We start from the raw sequence: 23,911 nt of genomic DNA on the forward strand, positions 1-23,911 counted from the left end.
ATTTTCACAAACTAAAGGATAGTATACTGTCCTTGTTGACATTACCAGCTTATTTATCCAAGAACAGCCAACACATTATCAAATCAGCAAAATTAATGTGTTATTGTGATACAAATAGGATCCCAATCAACATATTAATAGTCTCCAAGATAACTGATCATTCTCTAATTTCCAGAGAGAGAAAAATATGCAGTACTCAATTAGGCTTTGAGGAAAGTCATCATTACTAAATAAGAATTAGATATGTCAGGATAATTGCATTCCTATCTCTTTTTTATATAATTTTAAAACTTCCTGGCTTTCAACATTGAGTCCATCATTTGCTAACTACGTGACCCTATAAAGTTATTTAACTTACTATAAATTTTAGTTATTAATATGACATGCAAAATTTTTATAAGGACTATATGAAACAGTGCATGCAATCTTCTTAGTACATTTTTGGGCACATATTAATTATACAAAAGGGTAACCATCATTAATATCATCATCATTATCATATTCTCATGATTATATTACAGGTAAAGGAGCTACGCATGTATGACTAAAGCCAAGACCACAGACAAGAATACAAAGTTCCAAAAATGGACAAACATGGTCAGGTGCATAAAAGTGATCTTGTATCAAATGAGAAAAGTATTAAGACAGCTGGAAAATTAACTCATGCATTTAAAACTTTAAAATTCTATGTTTATAGATGAACTTTATAATCCTATTACTCGTGACATTATGTCACATACATTTTATTTAATATTTTAAGTCATGACATGTAGTAAAACATAGTTATGGAGAGCCGGAGCTTTGGATTCAGAGAGTTGTAATTTGACTGCACTACTTACCAGCTGTATGATTCTTTAGCCTCTGTTTTCACATTTGTAAAATGGGAAACATGGGAGCCTACCTCATAGGATTTATATCCCAATAAATGAATTATTAGTTTTGTGATTGTGGACACACAGTTTATCTTTGCTCCCATCCTCTTGCCTGCAAAATAGCTTATAATAATAGTAGCAATTTCAATCATTTTAATTAATGTATATAAAGTATACAGAATAATATCTAGGACATAATAATCACTTCCAAATTTGGGAAAAATATTAGTAGCAGTAGTAGCATTAACAATAGTACAGAAAAAGGATTAAAATATGTCTAAGATAACCCAGCAGGTGGTATATATTCAAAAATTTTCTTGAACTGAATTTCATGTTAAAAAAAACAAAGTTTTCTGTAGCTATATTACAGTAATTGACATATACTAACACTTTTTTTAAACTAAAGAGAAGGTGTCCAAAGTTACACAGTTAATGTCAGAGGCAGAGTTGAAACCTGTCTCCAGCTTCCAAAGATAGGTTTTTTTAAGCTTACAATTCTGTTGTATCTAGAGATAGGAATTATTTATGTTGAAACATGGATCCTATTTAATAATGAAAGCTTAGTTAACAAAGGAAATTATAAAATTTGTATTAAATTCTACTAATTTGTATTAATTTAAATTAATGTATTAAATTATACAAATTTTATAGTGATTTTAGCTGGAATATATCCATTTCATTAAATAAGAAATACCAAGCCTCTATAATAAACTCTATAAAAGACAGGCCTTACTTTGGAGAAATCCACATTGCAAACAGAATTACTTTCCGTTCACTTTCTTCTGAAGGTGCTCCAATAAACACCATAACTAAGAGGCTGCTTCTTAGTTACGGATAACATAAGTAAGAAAAAATGAGTAATATTGCTGAATTACATTTTCAGCATAATACAATTGATGTAAGTTTAAAATCAAGCAGGGGAAATATTTAACACAAATTATGAATAGGAAACCATTTCGAAAGTGAAAAACATGACAAAATGTGGTTTCCATTCATGAGATGGAATAAGAAAACTGCATAAAGTATAATGAAAATTAATTCATATCATTTGTTATACAAAGAAAATCAGCATACCTTTGGCAGGATTTGCTTCATATCCATATGACGTTTTGTTAAAAATATGATGATCACCAGAAGTAGGTATTATCTTTGAATCTGAAATAGGATGGATCCCTTTTACATGTTCAGCTATTGCTTTATGTTGCTCATAAAATCCAAGTTTCCTTGGGGAGTTTGTCCCCAGCATTGTTCCACCATTTTGTAACCCTATATTTTCTTCTCTTTCAGTATCTGCTGGTAGGTTACTCTCTGAGTGGCTCACACTTGTAGCAGGTAGTTCAGCAATTTGTAATAACACTTCCTTCTGATTAGCAGCAGAGGTTTCTGGTAAGGAATTAGATTTAGTGCTACATTGACCCTCTAACCTATATTTCCCAGGAGACATAATTGCACAGGGAACAGTTCCCATGAGTTCTGTTGTCTTTGTAACAGCAGCAGAATTGAGAGACATCTGAGAGGTAGAATCATTGTGGCCAAAGTTGTCACAGTGGGATGCCATGCTTCCACTTTTAGAAAATGCATCCGTTTCAGACACAGAATCTTCAGTCAAGGCTAAAAATTCTGAAGGTGTCTGAGCTGTGGTAAGATCAGCAGAAAGCAAAGGAGATTGTAAAGAGCTTCCTGCCCGTTCTGTTACATCCACAGAACAGGATGGTGAAGCTCTTACTAATACAGGTTCTCTCTCTTGGTACTGTGTAACTTCCAATGAGAATTCAGACTGTTGTACCAATGAAATGGATTGGCTCTGTAGAACTGGCTTAGAAAATTTATAGTGAGATGAAAAAGATTTAGGGAGTAGCTTCCTTGTTGACTGCTTAACAGAACGGCGAGTTTGGTCTTCTGTGAAACCAGAATCATCCCCTTCACTTTTGCCAGAACTTAGACAATTTATAAAGACATTCTTGTTAGTTGAGTGCTCTTTTTCCCTTTCAAAATCCTCTGTCAAAGATCTTGTTATCTTCTTATTTCGTGAACTACTAAAACCAACAGAATGTCTTCCCCTGGTCTTAATATGTTCTTCCAAACTCAGTTTCTGCATATTGCTGTGACCAGGTTGAGCACCATTTGAAATACTAAGGTTCTGGTTGGTAGGCTCTTGCTTAGGCTCACTCCCCTTTTTATGGTGGAAGCTAATGGAAGGAGTACGGAATATGCTCCTCCGTTTACCTGTGCTACCTGAGCTTGAGTTAGTGCTGGAAGGAGAGGAACTGTGGACACCAACTGTATTACTGGAAGAAGGTGAAGAAGGAAGAGAATCATGTCTTCTGCTAATACTTCTTCTGAATATTGGCAACCGGGAGACCAGGGTAGATCGTCTTGATCCTGAGTCCCCCATTGGGACTCGAAGGCTTGTACTGTGAAAGCCAACTTAGCAGCCTGAGAAAGGTTAAAACAAAAACAACAAGTCAATAGAATTCAACTACAAATAATACATTTTAAAACAAAATATTGCTTTTCAAGACATGAAATAGAATTTGGTTTATACTAAGACAATAAATAACAAAAATCTGATACCTAATAAACATTTTTGAATTTATAAGTAGTAAAAATGATCCAATAACTAGTATTGATATTTTATAATGATGCAAACATTTTAAGATTAACAAAAATATTTAAAGTTTATTCAAGAGTGTTGGCTTTGGAGACACCAGGTATTTAAGACCCAGACTTACTACTTATAGCTGTTCCATAATTTTGGTAAACTGTTTATTCTTAACTTTTTATGTTTATTTATTTAGATGCAGTAGGCACATGACAGACATAATAATTTCTGTCTGGGTAAATGCCCCACCATGACTCCTGTCAGAGACCACTAGAAGTATTTTCATTTTACACCACATGACTCAACAAGTTACTGACGCGAGCTCAACAGAATCACAAACAAGGCAATGGTATAGCCTGACGCTACAATCAGCACTCAAAGAAAAGCCAATGGCTACAGACTTTTTTTTCTTCTCTTTTTTTTTTCAAATTATGCTTTAAGTTCTAGGGTACATGTGGACAATGTGCAAGTTAGTTATATATGTATTCATGTGCCATGTTGGTGTGCTGCACCCATTAACTTGTCATTTACAATAGGTAATTCTCTTAATGCCATCCCTCCCCCCTCCCCCCGCCCCATGCCAAGTTTGATTTGGGAAGCTGAGAGATGAGCAGGCCATTGGAAGAAGAAACTAAATCACAAAGATATAACGCAGGGTTATAAACAAGTTAAACTTATGAGAGAACCACAGGTATCAGTTGAAGAAAATACTTGAGTAAAAACTAAGACAGTTGGTAACCTTGAGAGAAGTGAGAATACACACTGAGAGAATCAGAAGCATAGAACATTTATGAACCATATTAATGTCAGTATATTCAGGGTATCAATGGAGAAGATAAAGGAGGAGGAGGACAAGAGTTAGGAGACGTGGCAGCTACAACTCATCAACTGTGATGTACCAGGTACTTTCCCACAGATTATCTCTTTCACACCTTATATTTCTAGAAATAGGTAATAAGACTATGAACATTTTACAACAGAAAAGCAACTTGCATAATGTCATTCAGCCAACACCTGGTAAAGCAGGAATAAAAAACCCTACAGGGTCAGCTCCTAATCAGCATGATACATACTGCATTCACTAAAGTAATTAGTCATGAACTCCTACTGCTGAATGAAGGCCCAGCTATGTTTCTACATCAAGGATTCAAACTTTTAGAGCAAATATTGCTATTCTAGTGACTGCCATTTTTCACTGATTTTTAAACTGTACCTGATTTGGTTGCTGTTTTGTTTATGAGTTTTGCTTAATCCTTCAACTGTAATGCAATCTCTCTCTTTGTAAATTGAATCAGACTCTGTTTCATTTTCTTAGTTTTTACAACCAAAACTACCTGACTAAAAATTAACAAATACTATACAAAATTTAAAATCCTCTATCTTATCATCCTTATAAATATGAGAACTGATCAAGTAAAATACTTTCATTTCCTTGAACAAGTATGTGACAAAAATGACAAATATTTGCTTTCAGATATGCATTCATAAGTATTTAATATTTTTCTCCAAACAATATAAAATCTAACATATTTGTATTATAAGATTTTTAGTGGATGATTTTTCACTACAGTCAATGAATTTAATTTTAAAAATTGATTTTATTTTTAATTGACAGATGACAATTGTATATACTTATGAGGTATAATGTGTCTTGATATGTGTTAATATTATTAAATAATTAAGCAAATTAACATACCTATCACCTCATACGCATATCATTTTTTGTAGTGACAGCACTTAAAATCTACTCTTTTAGCCATTTTGAAATATGTAGTACATTAACTATAGTCACCATGCTGTCTAATCAACCTCTAAAACTTATTTCTCCTGTCTAACTGAAACTCTGTACCCTCTGAACATTATTTCCCCATTGCCCTGGCCCTGACACCCCAGCCCCCCCATCCTACCATCCCAGGGCCTGGTAACCATTCTACTTTCTACTTCTATGAGTTTAATTATTTAGATTCCATATATAAGTGAGATCATGCAATATTTGTCTTTCTGTGTCTAGGTTATTTCATTGAGCATAATGTCCTCCAGGTTCATCCATCTTGTGACATGTGACAGAATTTCTTTTTTAGGCTGAATAGCATTTCATTATATATATAAACCACATTTTCTTAATCCATTCATCCACAGATGTACACTTAGGTTTGTTACATATCTTGGCTATCGTGAACAATGATGCAATAAGCATAGGAGTACAGATATCTCTTTGACATTCTGATTTCAATTGTTTGGCTATATACCCAGAAGTTGGATAGCTGGATCATATGGTAGTTCCGTCTTTAGTTTTTGAGGAACCTCCATACTGTGTTCCATAGAGGCTGTGCTAATTTACATCCCCACCAACAGTGCAAGAGTTCCCTTTTCTCCATATGAATTTGAATTTAAATCAAACTATATGTGAACCACTCCAAAACATTTCAGTATTCTTGTAAGGCTTTGCTTGAAGAAAACCTAAAACATAAACAGACATTTTAGCTCTTAAAATTTTTCACAAATAAAAATGTGTGATTTTCCTCACAGCTTAGATTTTCCAAAGTGTATACAATGAATAATACATTTTTTCATGACTATATTCTTTAAAATGGTTTAACATCATTCACAGCCACGATTTTTTCACTTATATGCAACATTTATTTCCATTCAATGCCTATTGAAGAATTTTGCTCTAATTAGAATATAATCAACCATAATGATTTGCAGCTGGTTGTGAACCTACAGACTTCAATGCATGAATGTCAAGATATCAACCATCATTACTGAAATACTCAAATTTATGTATATTAAAATAAGTATTGGCCATTTTTAAAGTATTTCCTGCATTTGGATCAGCATTAACAGTAAATGAGGCCGGGCGCGGTGGCTCATGCCTGTAATCCCAGCACTTAATGAAAACCACCAGACTTCCACTGGGCACAAATAATCTATTTAGGCCAGTGATATGTTTGTCCTAGTTTCTTTAAGTAAAAACATCATAGATACTAAAAGATATCATCTGCACATTATTGAATAACCTGGAGTAGACATAAATCTACTAGAGATAAATACCCTTCACATGTCTTTTATTTTTAATATGAACTCGTATTTCCCTTGAGAGTTTCTCAGCTAAATAAGAGGAAAATAGACTATAGGTCAAGATTATCCATATTCTTTAGGAAGCCTCTTTAAGGCTTGATGCTGTCTACATCTCCAGATTCATTAGTCCTCTCCTCACACTTCATGCTCCACTTACACTGATGACTGCCATTTTCTTATCTTTCTTTCCTTTTCCTTTTTTTTTTTTTGTTTTTGTTTTTGTTTTCTTTTGTTTTGTTTTTGGAGACAAGGTCTTGCTCTGTCACCCAGGCTAGAATGCAGTGGAGCAAACATAGCTAACTACAGCCTCAAATTCCTGGGCTCAAGCCATCCTTCTACTTCAGCTTCCCAAGTAGCTGGGACTACAGGCATACAGCATCATGCCCAATTAACTTTAAAAAAAAATTTCATAGAGACAGAGTCTCGCTATATTGCACAGGCTGATCTCAAACTCCTGGCCTCAAGCAATCCTCCTGCCTCGGTGTCCCAAAGTGTTGGGAGTACAGGCATGAGCCACTGCACTTGATCATGACTGCCGTATTCTGATCACTTTCACCTTCAAGACCTTTGGAGATTTGGGTCCACCAGCTTAGGATGCCCTTCCTGTAACTCCATGGCAAAAGCCTCCTACTATTATAACATTGCCCCTTCCAAGTTGCCATCCCTGACACTCCTTCCCTACCTGACACCCCATTCCCACTGTCTCTCATTTTGGACCTGGTACTCCTCCTTTAGGTATCCTCAAGTATTAGCTTACATAGTAAGCATCTGTTTATTTATCTCAATTTACTATTTTGTCTTAAGTTTCCTAATGCCAAAAACCATTTCTCCTTGCTTTGGTACCAGTGCCTGATAAAATATGCAATTTGTACCTATAGAGTACATAGATTTTAAAAATGAAGTTTTAACTTCAACACTTCAGGATTTCAAACCTACATAAATATATTTTCTGTCTCACTGCCATGAATAAATCTTATAATCCTGAGGGTAATTATGCTGAATTACAACTTTTAGAGATGCATATTTATTAAAAGCCTTCCAAAGTGTAAAAAGTTCAATAATCTGAAATTTGCTAATAAGCAGTTGAAAACATGAAAAAATAATGCTGAATAAGTTTAATGAAACAATATGTCATCACAGCAACTTCAATTATTCATGAAAGATAAATGTAACAATATCATAACTGCTAATTTTATTTCTTTTTACTACAATTTTTTTTTTTTTTTGAGATGGAGTCTTGCTGTCGCCCAGGCTGCAGTGCAGTCGCGCAATCTCGGCTCGCTGCAAGCTCCGCCTCCCGGGTTCACGCCATTCTCCTGCCTCAGCCTCTCCGAGTAGCTGGGACGACAGGCGCCCGCCACCACGCCCGGCTAATTTTTTTTGTATTTTTAGTAGAGACGGGGTTTCACCGTGGTCTCGATCTCCTGACCTCGTGATCCGCCCGCCTCGGCCTCCGAAAGTGCTGGGATTACTATAACAGTTACCTTTAATCCCTTAGCAAACCTTGTATATATTTTTATAAATTTCCAAATTGGATAAAATAAACATCTTTTCTCAATTCTTATCTAATATTTCTCGATTCAGAAGTCACAGTCACTTTAATAATAATAGGTCTTAAAAATATAAAGGTTGAACTAGACCTATCCATTATCTAGGGGTCTTTATTACCATAAACGTTATTTTATTTTGAAAAAACAAATTTGTTACATAAGAGAAGTGTTTTTTAATTATATCTTTAATGCTATGTAAATAAACAAAAGATAAGATTAATTTGAAGACAATACTACTACACAAATGTATACAGACCCTATTAGAAATAAAACTCAGTTTGATCTCTTAGAAATTTACAATGGGAACCTGAAGAAATAGTACTTTTGTTCTTTAGCACCAGGATTCAACAAAAGGCTTCCAGAAGGTACAGTACTTTATTCAATGACCTCTACAACCTTAGTAAACACAATCATTACCCTTAACAGAGTACCACATTATAGGAGGATCTATCCTAAATAAAATTAGAGTCAAATTTCTTATTTGATATTGTTGAAGAAGACATGAATGCCAGTTAAATGATTCATAATTTGGACATGGATCATTAATCTGTTACCTACTTAAAATTGGACTAAAAGTAAAATATATTACATAATAAAGACATTTTAAAAATTATTCTCTGGGTGCAGTGGTTCATGCCTGTCAATCCCAACACTTTGGGAGGCTGAAGCAGGAGGTAACTTGAGCCCAGGGGTTGGACACCAGCCTGAGCAACATAGGGAGAGCCCATCTCTAAGAGAAAAAAAAAAGAAATTAATTAACTAGGCATGGTGGCACACACCTGTTGTCCCAGCTACCTGGAAGGCTGAAGTGGGAGGATCACTTGAGCCTTGGAGGTCAAGGCTGCAGTAAACCACAATAGCACCATTGCACTCCAGCCTGGGTGACAGAGCTAGACCCTGTCTCAAAAAAAAAAATACTCTTTCTTTTGTGATTCCAAATGCATAAATTAACCAACAGCATAAAACAGTCCTGCAGGGTTTCAGAGCTGTATCATCTTAGAAGCTGACTACCATATACTTAAATAGGTCTATCTGTCTGTACAGGTAAAAGGAAAGCAAAATTGCCTTCGCGTTTCTTCTTTCTCATTGTTTTTCAAATATTTTCCTAAATTTGGACACCCCTCATATTTTTTCATTATGAGTCAGAGCTGATGATGTGACACCTGGTCTCATATATGAGATAATCCTAAGTATTCTTTGTCTCTCTTAATTACCTCTTAGGCACACATGCAATTGGCACTTAAATGCAAGTACTACCACTTACTAAGACTATAAACTGGAACATCAATAATAATTATTTTATAGAGTTTTTTAAGAATGAGAAGATACTACATCACAAAGACACTAACACACTGTTTGGCACAGAGTAGATATAGAGCTCTGCCTTTTCTGATGAAATATATTCAAGCAAGAGGTACATGGTGGTGTAGCTCTTAGAATAGTTATGAAAATCATCTACCTAACACAACATGTGTCCCAACAAGTCTATTAAAAATCACCTAAAATAATACTGAAAAGATGTATATAATGTGAGATCAGTAGTCTGACCTCTTGTAATCAAATTCCCTAAATTTATATTTTTATTGGCATTTGAAAACAAATTATCAATACTTGACATGTTTAGGGGAATGCTGCATAAGTTAAATCTGGTCCCAGCCAGATTCTTTCTCAGAAAAACATTCAGAAAATAACCTGGTAGAGCCTAAATGACCACACTAAAAAGAAAATCTTCCATTATACTTGGTGAAAATAAAAGAAGATCCACAAAAAAAGAAAAAAAAAAAAAACAAATATTTCCTAGGTAATAATTTTAACATTAAGAAAATGATGGCAGAAAATTAATAATATGTAAACATATCAAAGGACATTGATGAATTTTTACCAAAATAAGTAGGATATCAGCTTGAAGTAATTTCCCAGTGTTACCTAATTATATCATTTAACCCAGATTTAAACAGGGCTCACACTTGTGAGGGTTCTTGCAGTCCAGGCTCTTTCTACTAGAAAGACCATGCTATCTACATCTCAACACTTTTTCAGTTTATCTCTAAATGCATTTCCAAAATGTTTTGCTGTTTCCCCTTAAATAAATGGGAAAATAATGGAGGCATTTTTAACAGCTAAATGACTCCCACAACACTGACGAAGGCCACTTCTGCCAGTAAGGTCAGTGAGGAGAATATGAGACACATTAAAAGGATGGCTAATCTGGACCAAGTGGGTGATCAGTCACAGAAAAGAGAATGAGATTGTCAGCCTAAGGTAGAAAAAGCCAGAGATCACATAATTGATTAGATATGTTTAATTAACAATTTATTAAATTTGCATATAATTTAGCCATACTGAGTACACTAAGTTGTTCTCAACAAATAAACATAATAACCAAAACAAATAATTGCTTATATAAGAAATGTCTGTCTTTGGGTCACTCCTAAAAATGAATTGACACAAAACATGGTATATTAGCAAAGACAGATTGTCTCTGATTATATTTGTATAAATCAATCCCCCAGATAAAAAGAGAAAGAGGGTGAGTGGTGTGCAAATAGCATGACAATGGGAACAGCTACAAAAGGAAGGAGGAACACATTTGAAAGAAATTATTCTAGCAGGATTTAGGAAAGCAGATGAGTCCTTTGGATTAATTAATTAAGAGATGATGATATATATTTAGAAAGACATAAGTTACACATTTATATACGTAATCTTGATACTCAGCCAGATATGATCTTAGTTCTCTAATGACCAGAAGAAACAGAGAGAAAAGAGAAATAAAGAAAGATGGGCTTTGGTCAGATTTAGAAAGAAGTTAGTGGTAAAAGAAGAAAGAAGTGTAAAAGCATATGACCCAGGCTTAAGTAAATAATAAAAGGCACATTTATGTTTAAAGAATCTTACAGTTGCATGTACTAAGGTTTAGACACAGTGAATGCATAACGTAAGAATTCAGACTCTGATACAAGAATAGCTGGGTTTAAATTCAGCATGCGTTTAAGAGCTGTGTGACTTTAGGGTAACTTAAATAAATGACATAACCTCCTTGAGCTTGAGCTTCTTCTTGGGGATCACAGTAGCATCTGCCTTGAAGAATTGTTCAGAAAAGCAAATGAGTTAATGCAATAAAGCACTTAGAACATGGTTTAGTAATAAACAGGGTTTATTGACCGATGCTCAATAAGTTATGTATCATAATCAATTAACTATGCTTGTGCTGTTTTAGAGCAAAGATGTTTTCCTTAGCTTATAACTTTCCCCAACCTTTTCTGCTGTAAGTTCTAATTCTGTCTTCTCCCAGACTAGTACTGTCACTTTCTGAGCCAATCCCGAAAAGCACGGAAAAAGTATCAGAGGCTGCAGTATCCACATGCTAATGAGGCTTGGATTAGTACCTCTACCTTATATCACTGAAGAAATAGTGATGGAGCCAATATTACAAACATTTTTAAACCTGTCTGTTACAAATAATTTTATTTAGCCATGCCTTCCTTGCTTTTGACACAAAATATTTGACCACATTGATCACTTTGACTGCACATGACTGAATAATTGTTCACTGTCAACAAAATAGTTCAGACAAGGAGCAAAGAACTGACAATATTATGACCATTCAAAGACTGTCTCAGAGTCTGAATATCATTTCCAAAAGCTGAATTTGATAAATTTGTTGAGGGGTGGCAATGTCAGTATAACAAAAATACAACTTTAAAGAAGATAGCACACATCTTAAAATATATAATATGTTTATTAGTAAAGAGCAGTTGTATTTTTTTATAATTATATCTTCCATTGGTGAATTGGCTTGATTTTAAAACACTTATTTCAAAAAAAAAACATCATCACAGGTCCAGGATAGATTTCCTAGAAGCAGTAAGGAATTCTTGTTCAAACATGAGAAGCTGATTAAAGAAAGAAAGTCTAATAAGATGGGGACACTGGGGATAACTGGAGAAGTAGCTAAGCCAGGATGTTGTCAAAAACTGGACACTAGCTTCAGACTGATCCCATGGGCAAGCTCTGGAGCACTAATTTATACATTAAGATGGGGGCTGGTCTTTGGTATCCTATGCCAGTCAGAGAATTAATATCTGGAATATATAAAGAACTATAAATCAGTAAGAAAAAGAATCTAAAAGCAAAAATAAATGAGCAAAGAATAAGAACAAGTAATTCCTGAAAGAAGAAACACAAATCACCAATGAATATATTTTTAAAATACTCAAACTCATTAGTAATTGGGGAAATAGAAAGAACTCCTATAAGCCAGTGAGAAACAGAAAACCCGAAGAATAAAAGGGAGCAAAGAACAGTAACAGGAAATTTACAGAAAAGGAAATATAAATCACTAATCAACATATGAGCAGATATTCAACTCCATTATTAATCAGAAATAAATACAATTTTTTCATTCATAACTTTTTAAAACTTAATAATATCAGGTTTGTTGAAAAAGTAGTACATATGGACAGACACTTACAAAGAAATCCAAATTGTTAGTCATTTTAAAATTAAAATTATCAAAGTATAAAATGAAAAAATAATTTTACTTCTCAGCATTTATCCTAGAATAATACTCTCAGGTCTGCTCGAAGAAGCATGTACAGGGATATTCAGGCTTATTGTACTGAAAATATAAAATAATATAAATGTTCACTAATGAGAGAATTTTTAAAATTCTAAAAATGGTCTATTTATTCCACAGCATAATATATAGGAGCTAAACATATAAGGTCAAAGATATGAACAAACAAAGGAAAATTTTCCAAGGCATTGTGTTAATAACATCAAATTGGTAAGTGATATACTATTCAGAATACATTTTATGTCAATTCAAAATTTATTATCAAATAGTATGTATAATATTAAATACTCTGCAGAATCATATGTGTGTATGATTTTTTTTCTTCCAGAAAAAAAACTTGAAGGATGTACTTCAAAGCATTAACAGTGATTACCCTTAAAGAGGGCCTTTGAATTGAGGTTGTCGTCAACGGGGACATAGTGTTATATGCAATATGATGCTTCAACAATCAGAATGAATTCATGAATTACTTTTATATTTAAGACTTAAAATATCAAAATAAGGGCGTATGAGATATATAGCCTATTTAAAAATTACAAAATATGGAAGGATATAGAAATACGCATGTAAATGTCTTAAAAGCAACTTGGAAGATACACAAAAATTATTAACAGTGGTTTCCACTGGGAAGGAATAGGAGATTCGGCATATCAGAAAATGCCTTTTCTAAAAATAATTTTACCAAGTTTGACAAAATACAAACATCACTTCCCAGTGTTTTAATAATTGCTTCAATTTTTATAGTTTAATATAAAATATGTAAATAAATAAAACATATGGAAGTGCTAAGAATCCTTAAAATAATATAAAGACTTTGTATTTTTTTTCCTTTTTATGGAGAACGAGGTCTCACTATATTGCCCAGGCAGGTCTCAAAATCCTGGGCTCAAGCTATCCTCCTGCCTCTGCCTCCCTAAGAGCTGGGATTACAGGCATGAGCCACTGCGCCCGGCAAGACTTTGTATTTTTTATTAAACTACATTTTAATAGTAAAATTTATACTTTATATAGATTTTCAATCCAAATAGTATCTGTTTATAAATTGGGATCAACTTTTCTAACAGCTCAGATTCTATCCGGTTTCACTATTGCAAGCTATTTCCTGCATCTTAGAAAAAAAGCCAATTTATTTTAACAAGACAATAATTCATCTAAAATGGCAGTGAGCCATAAGACACAAATAATTCACTCCAGGTTTTTCACAATCTTTTTAATGTTTAATATTTCCATATTACAAACAATAAACCACAATAGATTTTTGTATGTTGGTTAATAAATTTAAGTAATATGATGATTTAGAAGTATGTAGCATTATGACTTTTTCTCATTAATAACAAATTGATGCCATTATACCTCTTCCTTTCAAAGCTAGTTTGTCAGTTTATATTTTACTTATTTTTAAGTAAACTATGTATCTGAGATGCATGCTGTTTTGAGACATCTATAATGGTTCGTTTGTTTACTGTATATTAAAATGACTGGAATTGCCTTAAATTTTTTATTTTCTTTACTAAAAATAAAAATAAGTTTATAATCAATAACCTGCAGTTTCATTTACATAGCAGCAGAGGGTGCAGGAGATCTTCCTTTTTGACAGTAAAGTTAATTTTTTTATTGTAACTCTTATTGGGCATTTAATTATTAAAAATATCAAAAAATCCTTAAAGTATATTAACAAATTAAATCTTTTTAAAACAATTAGTATCTGATAAAAATAAATTGCCTTTTAGATCAAAGAAAAACTCGATTCAACTTGAAAGCTTGAAACAACAGAATAATAAAAATCAGAGTTTCTAAAGTTTTTCTCTTATAAATATGTATAGGATCTATATTTTTAAAGGGATTCAGATTCATATATATATCAATTCAAATTTATTATTCATTTTTCTAATAGTTTCTTTTTTGTTTTTGCAACAACATCATGAACATATGTCTAAAATAAAACTACTGCTTTGTAGAAAACATGTTAGTGTAAAAGATGTATAAAGATGGTAACATTTTATTCTGATTATAAATTGTAAATATCACTTTATTTTTTATTGTATTAAACATACTCTATACAGCAGCTAATAGTAACAGATACAAATGTAAAGAAGAAAATGAAAAAACTATCTTATATCAATATAGAATGAATACCAAAGTCTGAGAAAAAGAATTTTAAAGTACTAATCAGAATACATGTTAGGATAGTAAATTAAAAAGTGGCTACATTGGACATTTATAATTATTTCTATGTCTGTGTGTGTAGAGTCAGTAATACAGACACCTGACAATAAAAATCAGTATAGGCAGTAGTATGGAATCTAACATTTTCAATGCATCTTCCAGTTCAAACGCAAATGTTAGATCAATAGAACTGAAAGTCAGCATTGGTCTGCCGAAAGGAAAAAAAAATATGAGTATATCCACAAACAATTGCAGCTTTTTTTTTTTTTATAAATGCTGTTATAGGTGTCTCCTTTATAATGCTGACTGCAGCATGTTAAGGAATATGCTGATTTCCATTCAGTCATGTATTGGCATTGTGTACTAATTCTGTTAGAAACATGTGAAAAACAGAATCTTGGGTTTGGCTTTTTTAAAAGAGCTGTCTTTGAACTCAACATATAATGATCACATTCATTAATAACACTTTCACAACATATTTGTGGATATAACTTCTCTTGGGTTCTGTTTCTCTATTACTAAGATTAGAGAACTGATTAGATGAATTATGTGAGCCCCTCTGATTTATTAAAACATATGCATGCAGTCTGCGAAATTTAGTACACGTACAAATATACATACACACATATATACTCATAAACATATATATGAATATCATTTTTTCTAGTTCAAAGTTAACAACAAACTAGATTCAATATTCCATAGATACAAAGGGAAAAATAATGTGTTATAAGCTATTACCACTAACACATAAATGTAGTGTGTTAGAGAAAAAGAGAGGAAAAAAAGAGCAAAATGATAGTAAAGAGAGTCAAAGTATGTCTGGGAATGCAGTGTATTTGTTATATGATAAAATTAGAAATGTGATGACAAGTTTGCCTTCCTCTTTTACTTTAATTGCTAATGTAATCAATGGGCTTAACCAAATCATATACCTTTTTTCTTACATTTCTGCTATTATTTAATATTTTGGTTTGTAATTCATGAGTTAGAACAGGGATATAGGTTTTAGAACCTACGAAGGATGTCTGATACTTAACATATTTACATAATATAACATTCTAATAGAGTGTCAGATTGAAATGGTTTCAAGTTATGGAGAAATAAGTTTTAAATTGGTAGAAATGTTAAATATTATACCAATAATTGATTCACTCTAAATTCATAAATTTTATTTCAAAGTAGACTTTACTAAATATATTAAAGCATATTGTATTGCCTATATTGTTCTTTGACTTTAAAAGTTTTTTTAAAAGGAGTTACATAATGAAGATTATAATAAAGGAGATATAATAAATTTAGCTCATTTCTTTCCTTTCTTACGAAAACCCTTTAAACTTTGTTAATAAATTCAGTAAATTGTCTTCTTTGAGACTATGGGCCTGCATCAAATATAACTATCAGGAATGACTAAATTATATTGAGTTTATACTAATATATTGCTAATTTGTCAGAATAATAGGTAAGAAAGCATTCATGAGAAAAGGACTTGTGTTTATGGCACAAGGGCCTTTTCAGCTGTACCCAGTAGCAAGGGTGATGTGACTGACTTCAGTGGCCACTAGGTGGGGATTTTGCATCTTGGAACATTTAAGGAGTTCTGCCTTGGTGACCAACTATTGCATTGAATTTTAAATTTGGAAAATGAACTTGTTTTTTGAGGATAATAAATGGAAACCTAAACTAATTAAGTACTTCACTCAGAAACATGCAAATAGTAGCTGCACTAACATTTATAGAACACAGTATTCCTGATAATGGAATTAAATCTAATCCAATCAAATAAAAGCAGAGACTCTCACTGCCAGAGATATGTCCTTATTTCAATCAAGTAAAAACACTCTTGCTCTGTAAGCATCTGATATCTCTTGTAATTGAATATTGTTTTATTTTTTATGACTTTGAAATAAAAATTGTTTTTAAGGAACTACACTGACATACTGTTTTCTCGTTTCCTTTTTGTGGTGTTTTCTGAGTCACAAATTCACTAGAAGAGGTGACCTCATATTTAATGAGTACATAGTTATCTCATTTTAATCCTTATAACAACTTTGTAGATAACTATAACTATTCTTATCAGATAAATAAATTTGGGTTCAGAAAAGTAAAGGTAAATCTACAATTTTAATCTAGATCTTGCTGATGCTAAAGACAAATTTGGAAATTATAACACTGTTGAACGCACAAAAAAGATATCCTGATATTACACATACAACAGTAACAATAACATCATATAATATTGCAAAATAATATTCTGAATGCTATTGCTGCTCTAGGAATGTTTCATTGGAAGTGGCTTAGTATTCCAAATTAGTATTCCAATGACAGATCCACTGTTATAGGTAATCAAGAAAAGTTTTAAGTGACTTTCCAGTCACTATAGTTCACAGGAAATACAGAAAATATTAATTCCACAGGAGAAAAAAAATGCAGCCACTAGCAAGAGGTTCAACAAAAAACAAGCGAGCGAGAGAGAGAGACAGTTGTACCGTCCTACAGATTTCCTCAGGCTAACAGTTGCATATTCAGAATTGAATACTAAACAAGTACTTATGTAGGATCTGAGAACATTTTGTGATTCAAAATAAAATATTCAAAGAAAGAAACAGACATCCTAGCTTAGACAGAGTGGAGAAAGAATATCATACAACAAACATAAGGGTACCCAGAAACTGGAAGGAAAACCTAAAAGAGACCCTATTTGCTTTGTTTGTAGAAAAACCACATACTGGCATTGGAATCCTATGTATATATTTCATAGCATATAGTATACACTATATATAAATGTTCAGTAATATAAAAACTAATTACTGATGAGGGTCAATGTTGCTCAAAACATTATTTTAACTTTCTTCTACACATCTTAGTATAGCATTCTGGTTTGGTCCTGTGTAATATATGGGTTAACATTCCAGACTACAGTTAACAGTAATGGAATATACATTTCAAAATAGCTAGAAGAGAATAATTCAAATGTACCAGGAGTTAAAAATAAAGATAAATATTTAAGATGAGTATTCCAATTACCCAGATTTGATTATATAAATATATCAAATATCACATGTACCCTAAAAATATGTACATCTAATGTGTATTAATAAAAAATTCTGGAGACTTATTTTCTAGGTTTGGATTTTGGTTTCTGCTCTCACTAACTTTGGGTAATCTACAGTACTTTAATCTCTCTTTGAGCTTCAATTTCACAATGTCTGAAATTGAGTCATAAATGGCACCTACCATAAGAAGTTTAACTATTATAAGGATTAAAGAAGTTGAGGGCTTAGACCTCTGCTCAACATAAAGGGAAGCAAAGTATAAATGTCATTATTTTTATTATAAAATTAGGTAAAGTGTTTTAACCTTTTTAATTTAGTCAAGAGTTTAAGACATCAAATTCTTGACTGAATACTGTGAAAAACTACTGAATCAGCACCCTTTACAGAATTGTGTTTTCTTAATAAACTTATTTACATCTCTGTGAGCTACAAATTAAGATTGTACAAATTTGAATAAAGAGATACTATCCCTGTAAAATGTATTAGGGTAAAAGACTGCACAGATACTCTGGAAATGAGGAAACATGGTGGTCTCTTATATTCCATGTGAAAGATGAACTCTCTTTTTAGCTTTCTTCTATTTCAAATGTACTTTATACAGAGATATTTTGAACAATTTTATGTTGCTCACATTGTCTAACACAATAATTTCAAATTTTCTTTTTACTAAAATAACTTTGAAAATCTACATAATCTCTAGAAGACCTAAAAGTTAACCATTAACACATTTTCTACAAGGTAAAAGGACATATTTTTCTGATTGTTATATACTCTAAGTGGGCTTAAAATATATTTTCATCAATACTGTCAAGCCATATATTTAGCTTATTTGATTTAAGAAAAATATATGCAAATCTGTGTCACAATGCACTTGGCAAAAGCAATTCTCTTTGTCAAACAAATCACCCAGTGAAAATTCTTCTTCAGAAGAAAGCATCAAGTAAACCTGTTAATACCCCACAGCAACATTCTTACTTTCTCACTTCTGGAATCCAAAGGGAGAGAGGAGGAGAGGAGGAAGGAAAGGGGAGAATGGCTCACCAGAATATTGCCTCTAGGAAACAGGGCACTGCACCTTCCAATATTTACTTAGGAAGCCCTCAAAAGACTACCTGAGTAACTTATCCCTCGGTTGATACACTAGAGGTTTTTAGAAACTGAACAATGCATCCTAAACAGATTCACAAGTGAATCTGAATTCATAAGTTTGCTTTTTTTTTGTAAAGTGGGAGATTGTGAAAGAAACATGAGGAAGATGACCGACAAAACTCAGAAGTTTCTCAAACAAGTAATTTGTATGGAAAATCACAAATAAAAATTGAGAATTGAGAAATTAATTATCTAAAAGATATCCATGCCTATGTAGGGCAGGAGAGTCCTTTACACCCCGGTTATTATACTAAGGTCTGAATACCACTCTTCTAGCACAAAATACTAAGTGAATTCTCAAATAATTCAAAAACAGGAAACATATTCTCCTCCAGGCACAGAGGATTCAGAAAGGAATTAAAGGGGCTAGTCCCTTTTCTGGAGGAGTATCTACTCCAATGAGGGAGACAGACTATAAACAAAAAATCAAATAAACATGTTAGGTGATCTTTAACAGTGATATATGTCTTATAAAAATAATCACAGTAATGAGATAAAGAATGAAGAAGACAAGTATGGAGATGGTGATATTTGAGCTGAATGAAGAAGAGTGAGAAGAACACTTCCAAGAGCAGAGGCAGAATCAAGTGCAAACTCCCTGGGGCAGGCCTGATCATTCCAAGTAGCAGTGTGAGTAAAGGGAATGACTATTTGAGATGAAGTGTCAGGAAGTTACAGGACCAGATCCTTGTAGGGAGCTAAATTAAGAGAGATAGCCTCTTTGTACCGGATTGATTGCCAAAACTAGCCACCCAGTTAGTATGCTATTGCAATAATCCAAAGGAGAGAGAACAGCAGTCTAGCTTAAATAGCATGGTACAGATAAACAAGATAACAAACTTGGTTATCTTGTGGGGAACACTAGTAAGAATTGTTTATTGATAGAGGGATGAGAGAAAGAAAAGAATTAAAAAAAAATGCCTAGGGTTTTTTTTGTTGTTGTTCGGTTGGTTTTTGTTTGTTTAATGTTGTTGGTTTGTTGTTTTGCTATTTAACTGGGAGAAGAAATACTACTCAAAATCACAATCACAATGGAAAAGTCAGGATGGAATAGAGAAATGAAACATAAATACATAAAGTTTCAAATTATGATTAAATATTTACTCATAAGTAATTTCTTTTTCATATTTAAAGCAAAGTGTTCCTAAAATAGACTCTTTAAAAATAAATTCATTTCTAATATCAAAGTTGGAAATTTTGGGGGACATGAAGAATATAAATAATGGAAAACATCTAATCTCATGAATCTACTATGTTAGTTTATTTTTAAATGCAGGAATCCTTTACTTTACACGGCATTATGTTGAATGAAACATGTCCTTATCAGAACTGTGTCCTCATCTTGAATGGCTTTGTGAAAACTCTCATGAGACTCATGTAACATGGAAATAATGCAGAACAGTGAGGAGTCACCGAGATAAAGTGCCTATGCAATATTGTATCTTGCTAAAGAATCTCATACATATTATCAAGTCTTCATGAAAGTTTTAACAGATAGGACTTCTTAAAAGGAGTTACCACAAATTACTTAAGGTTTCTCCTCTTATAAAACATGTAGGTAGTTTCAATCATTGGCCATTTAAAATAGCAATATTTACTATATCACTATAAAGTAACTTACACATTTTACTCCTAAATAATAATTTTATAGCATTAAATGCTTCTGGTTTTGGCTGACCCTATTTTGCAGGGTTTTTTAAAAATTATTAATGTAAGAACCCAGGGTGATGTTTTTTTGAATTTCAGGTCAATGACTCTATTGCTTCTTTTAGGAGCAGTAGCAAAGTCCTATGTGTAAATCTCTTCTTGTAAAAAAGTAAAGCAGTCATAAAACCTAAAAACTCATTCAGACCACCAGGGTACCATTTAGTAAATTACCACCACAACACACTCTGGCTGCAGCAACCTGAGGCAAATGTGTCTAATCACACTACATTATTTTTCTTCAGAATGTCTCTCTCCCATTCTGCAATGATTAATTCACTTGAGGCCATGCAGACAGAGAAGGAACACCTCTTTGTAGCAGTTTAAGAAATCAAATCATGAAGACAGGCCACAGGGTGAAGTTTCCAAAGAATAGTGACATTTCCAAAGAATGTAAAATCTGTTTATAAGTTAATGACTTATCAAACTTTATTAAAATTCTACTACTATGTGGGAGATCTGCATTAGGCATAAAGGAAAATGCAAAATAAATATAGAATGTTAAGTGTATGAATTTTTCTAAGCCAACACTAGCTCTGTCCAAGACTGAGAAAATATATCTGTTACAAATGTTCAGTAAAATTAAATTATTTAAAGCTTAAAAATTTCACTTTGCATAAGAAATCACATTTTAAGTTGTAGGTATATTAACCTTTATGAAAAAATATTTTTTATAAAAAAGCATCCCCATCAATAAACTGTATAAGTGGCACAAACTATCCAAATAATTCTATAAAATTTTTAATGAACCAAACTGTTCTTCTGCTTTATTGAAATTGTCACCTTATGTGAAATCATAGTCTGCTTCATTTTCTTTTACAAACAATAAAATTGCAAAATGTTTCTAAAATGTATACAATAACAGGTAGTGAGAGAGAAACAGTACTAGGAAGTCTCCCAGTGAAAAAAAGCCCAGGACCTAATAGCTTTACTACTAACTTCTACCAAACATTTAAAGAAGAACAAATATAAACCTTAAATTATTCCAAAAAAGTGGAGGAGGAGAGGCTATTTCCAAACTCATTCCATGGGGCCAGTATTGCCCCAATACCAAAACCAGACAACAACATGACAAAAAAAGAAAAATGCAGGCTGCTATCTCTAGTGAACATAGATGCAGAAATCCTTAAGAAAATACTAGCAAACTGAATTCCAGAGCACATTAAATAGATCACTCATCATGATCAAGTGGGATTCATCACAGGAATGCAAGGATGGTTCAATATACTCAACTCAATAAAGGTAATAAATCACATCAACAGAATGAAGGACAAAAACACATGATCATTTCAATAAGTGCCAAAAAAGTCATTCAATATAATTCAACATCCCTTCATGATAAAAGCCCTCAACAAACGTTGTGAAAGGAACATACCTCAACATGATAAAAGGCCATATATGACAAATCCACAACGTGTCATATTAAATGGGAAAAAACTAAAAACCTTTCTTCTATGATATAGAAAACACAAGGATGCATGCTTTCATCACTTTTATTAAATATAGTACTGGAAACCCTAGCCAGAGGAATTAGACAAGCTGAATAAATAAAGGGCAACCATATTGGAAAGGAAGAAGTCAACTTATCTTTGATTGCAGATAATATTATCTTATATTTAGAAAAACTGAAAGACTTCACCAGAAAACTATTAGAATAAACAAATTCAGTAAAGTTATAGGATACAAAAACAACGTACAAAAATCAGTAGCATTTCTATTCACCAACAGTGAACAATTTGAAAAAGAAACGAAGAAAGTAATCCCATTTACAAAAACTAGAAGTAAAATTAAATACCTACAAGCAAACTTTACAAGTGAAATATATCTACAATGGAAACTATAAAACATTGATGAAATAAACGGAAGAAGACATGCACAAAATGGAAAGATATTCCATGTTCATGAATTAGAAAAATCAATATTGTTGAATTGCTCATATTACCTGAGGAATTCTACAGAGTCAAGGCAATTTGTATCAAAATACCAATGACATTCTTCACAAAATTAGAAAAAAAATTAAAATTTATATTGAACCCAAACAACCCAGAATAGCCAAAGCAATTCTGAGCAAAGAGAACAAAACTGGAGCAACTGCATTACCTGACTTCAAATTAATACCTTTGAAACAAGAGCTACAATAACCCCCAAAACAGCATGATACTAGCATAAAAACAAACATGTAGACCAACTGAACAGAATAGAGAACCCAGAAACAAATCCATACATCTAGAGTAAACTCATTTTTGACAAAGATGCCAAGGATATACCTTGGGGAAAGGACAGTCTATCTCTTCAATAAATGGTGCTGGGAAAACTGGATATCCATATGCAGTAGAATAAAACTAGACCCATATCTCTCTCCATATACAAAAATCAACTCAAGGCCAGGCACAGTGGCTCATGCCTGTAATCCCAGCATTTTGGGAGGCCAAGGTGGGCAGATTGCTTGAGCTCAGCAGTTCAAGACCAGCCTGGCAACATGGAAAACCCCTGTCTCTATGAAAAATACAAAAATTAGGCAGGCATGGTGGCACACTCCTGTGGTCCCAGCTACTCCAGAAGCTAAGGTGGGGATGGCTTAGGCTCAGGAGGCTGAGGTTGCAGTGAGCCATGATTGCACCACTGTACTCCAGCCTAAGTGACAGAACAAGACCCTGTCTCAAAAAAAAAAAAAAAAAAAAAAAAATCAATTCAAAGTAGACTGAAGACAAGCCTAATACCTGAAACTATAAAACTACTAAAATAAAACATTGGGAAAACAATCCAGGACATGTGTCTGGGCAAATATTTCTTGAGTAAGATCACAAAAGCACTGGCAAATAAAGCAAAAATAGACAAATGTATCACACCAAGTAAAAAAGCTTTCTTGTGCGTAGCAAAGAAAATAATCAACAAAGTGAAGGGACAACCCACATAGTGGAAGAATATATTTGCAAACTACCCATATGACAAGGGACTAATAATCATAATACATAAGGAACTCAAATAAATCAATAGCAAAAATGTAATAAGAAAAATGATCCAATAAAAATCGGCAAATGAATAGACATTTCTCAAAAAAAGACATTAAAATGGCCAACTGGTATACGAAAAATGCTCAACATCACTAATAAGAGAAATGCAAATCAAAAATACAATGAGATATCATCTCA

General features: G+C 32.9%; 1 protein-coding gene across 4 annotated transcripts in view; it reads right to left on the reverse strand.

The window, feature by feature from the left end:
* The window catches only part of CCSER1 (coiled-coil serine rich protein 1), a 1,475,382-nt gene that overhangs the window by 1,306,567 nt on the left and 144,904 nt on the right, over positions 1–23,911 (reverse strand). For all 4 annotated transcript variants that reach the window (XM_058432918.1, XM_058432913.1, XM_032139358.2 and 1 more), the window contains exon 2: positions 1,947–3,308. In XM_058432918.1, the coding sequence (XP_058288901.1) occupies positions 1,947–3,267 (1,321 nt within the window). In that variant the 5' untranslated portion in view covers positions 3,268–3,308. The remainder of the gene's footprint in view (positions 1–1,946; positions 3,309–23,911) is intronic.

This window comes from Hylobates moloch, unplaced genomic scaffold, assembly GCF_009828535.3.
Source record: "Hylobates moloch isolate HMO894 unplaced genomic scaffold, HMol_V3 SCAFFOLD_2, whole genome shotgun sequence".
In the NCBI taxonomy this organism is placed as follows: Eukaryota; Metazoa; Chordata; class Mammalia; order Primates; family Hylobatidae; genus Hylobates; species Hylobates moloch.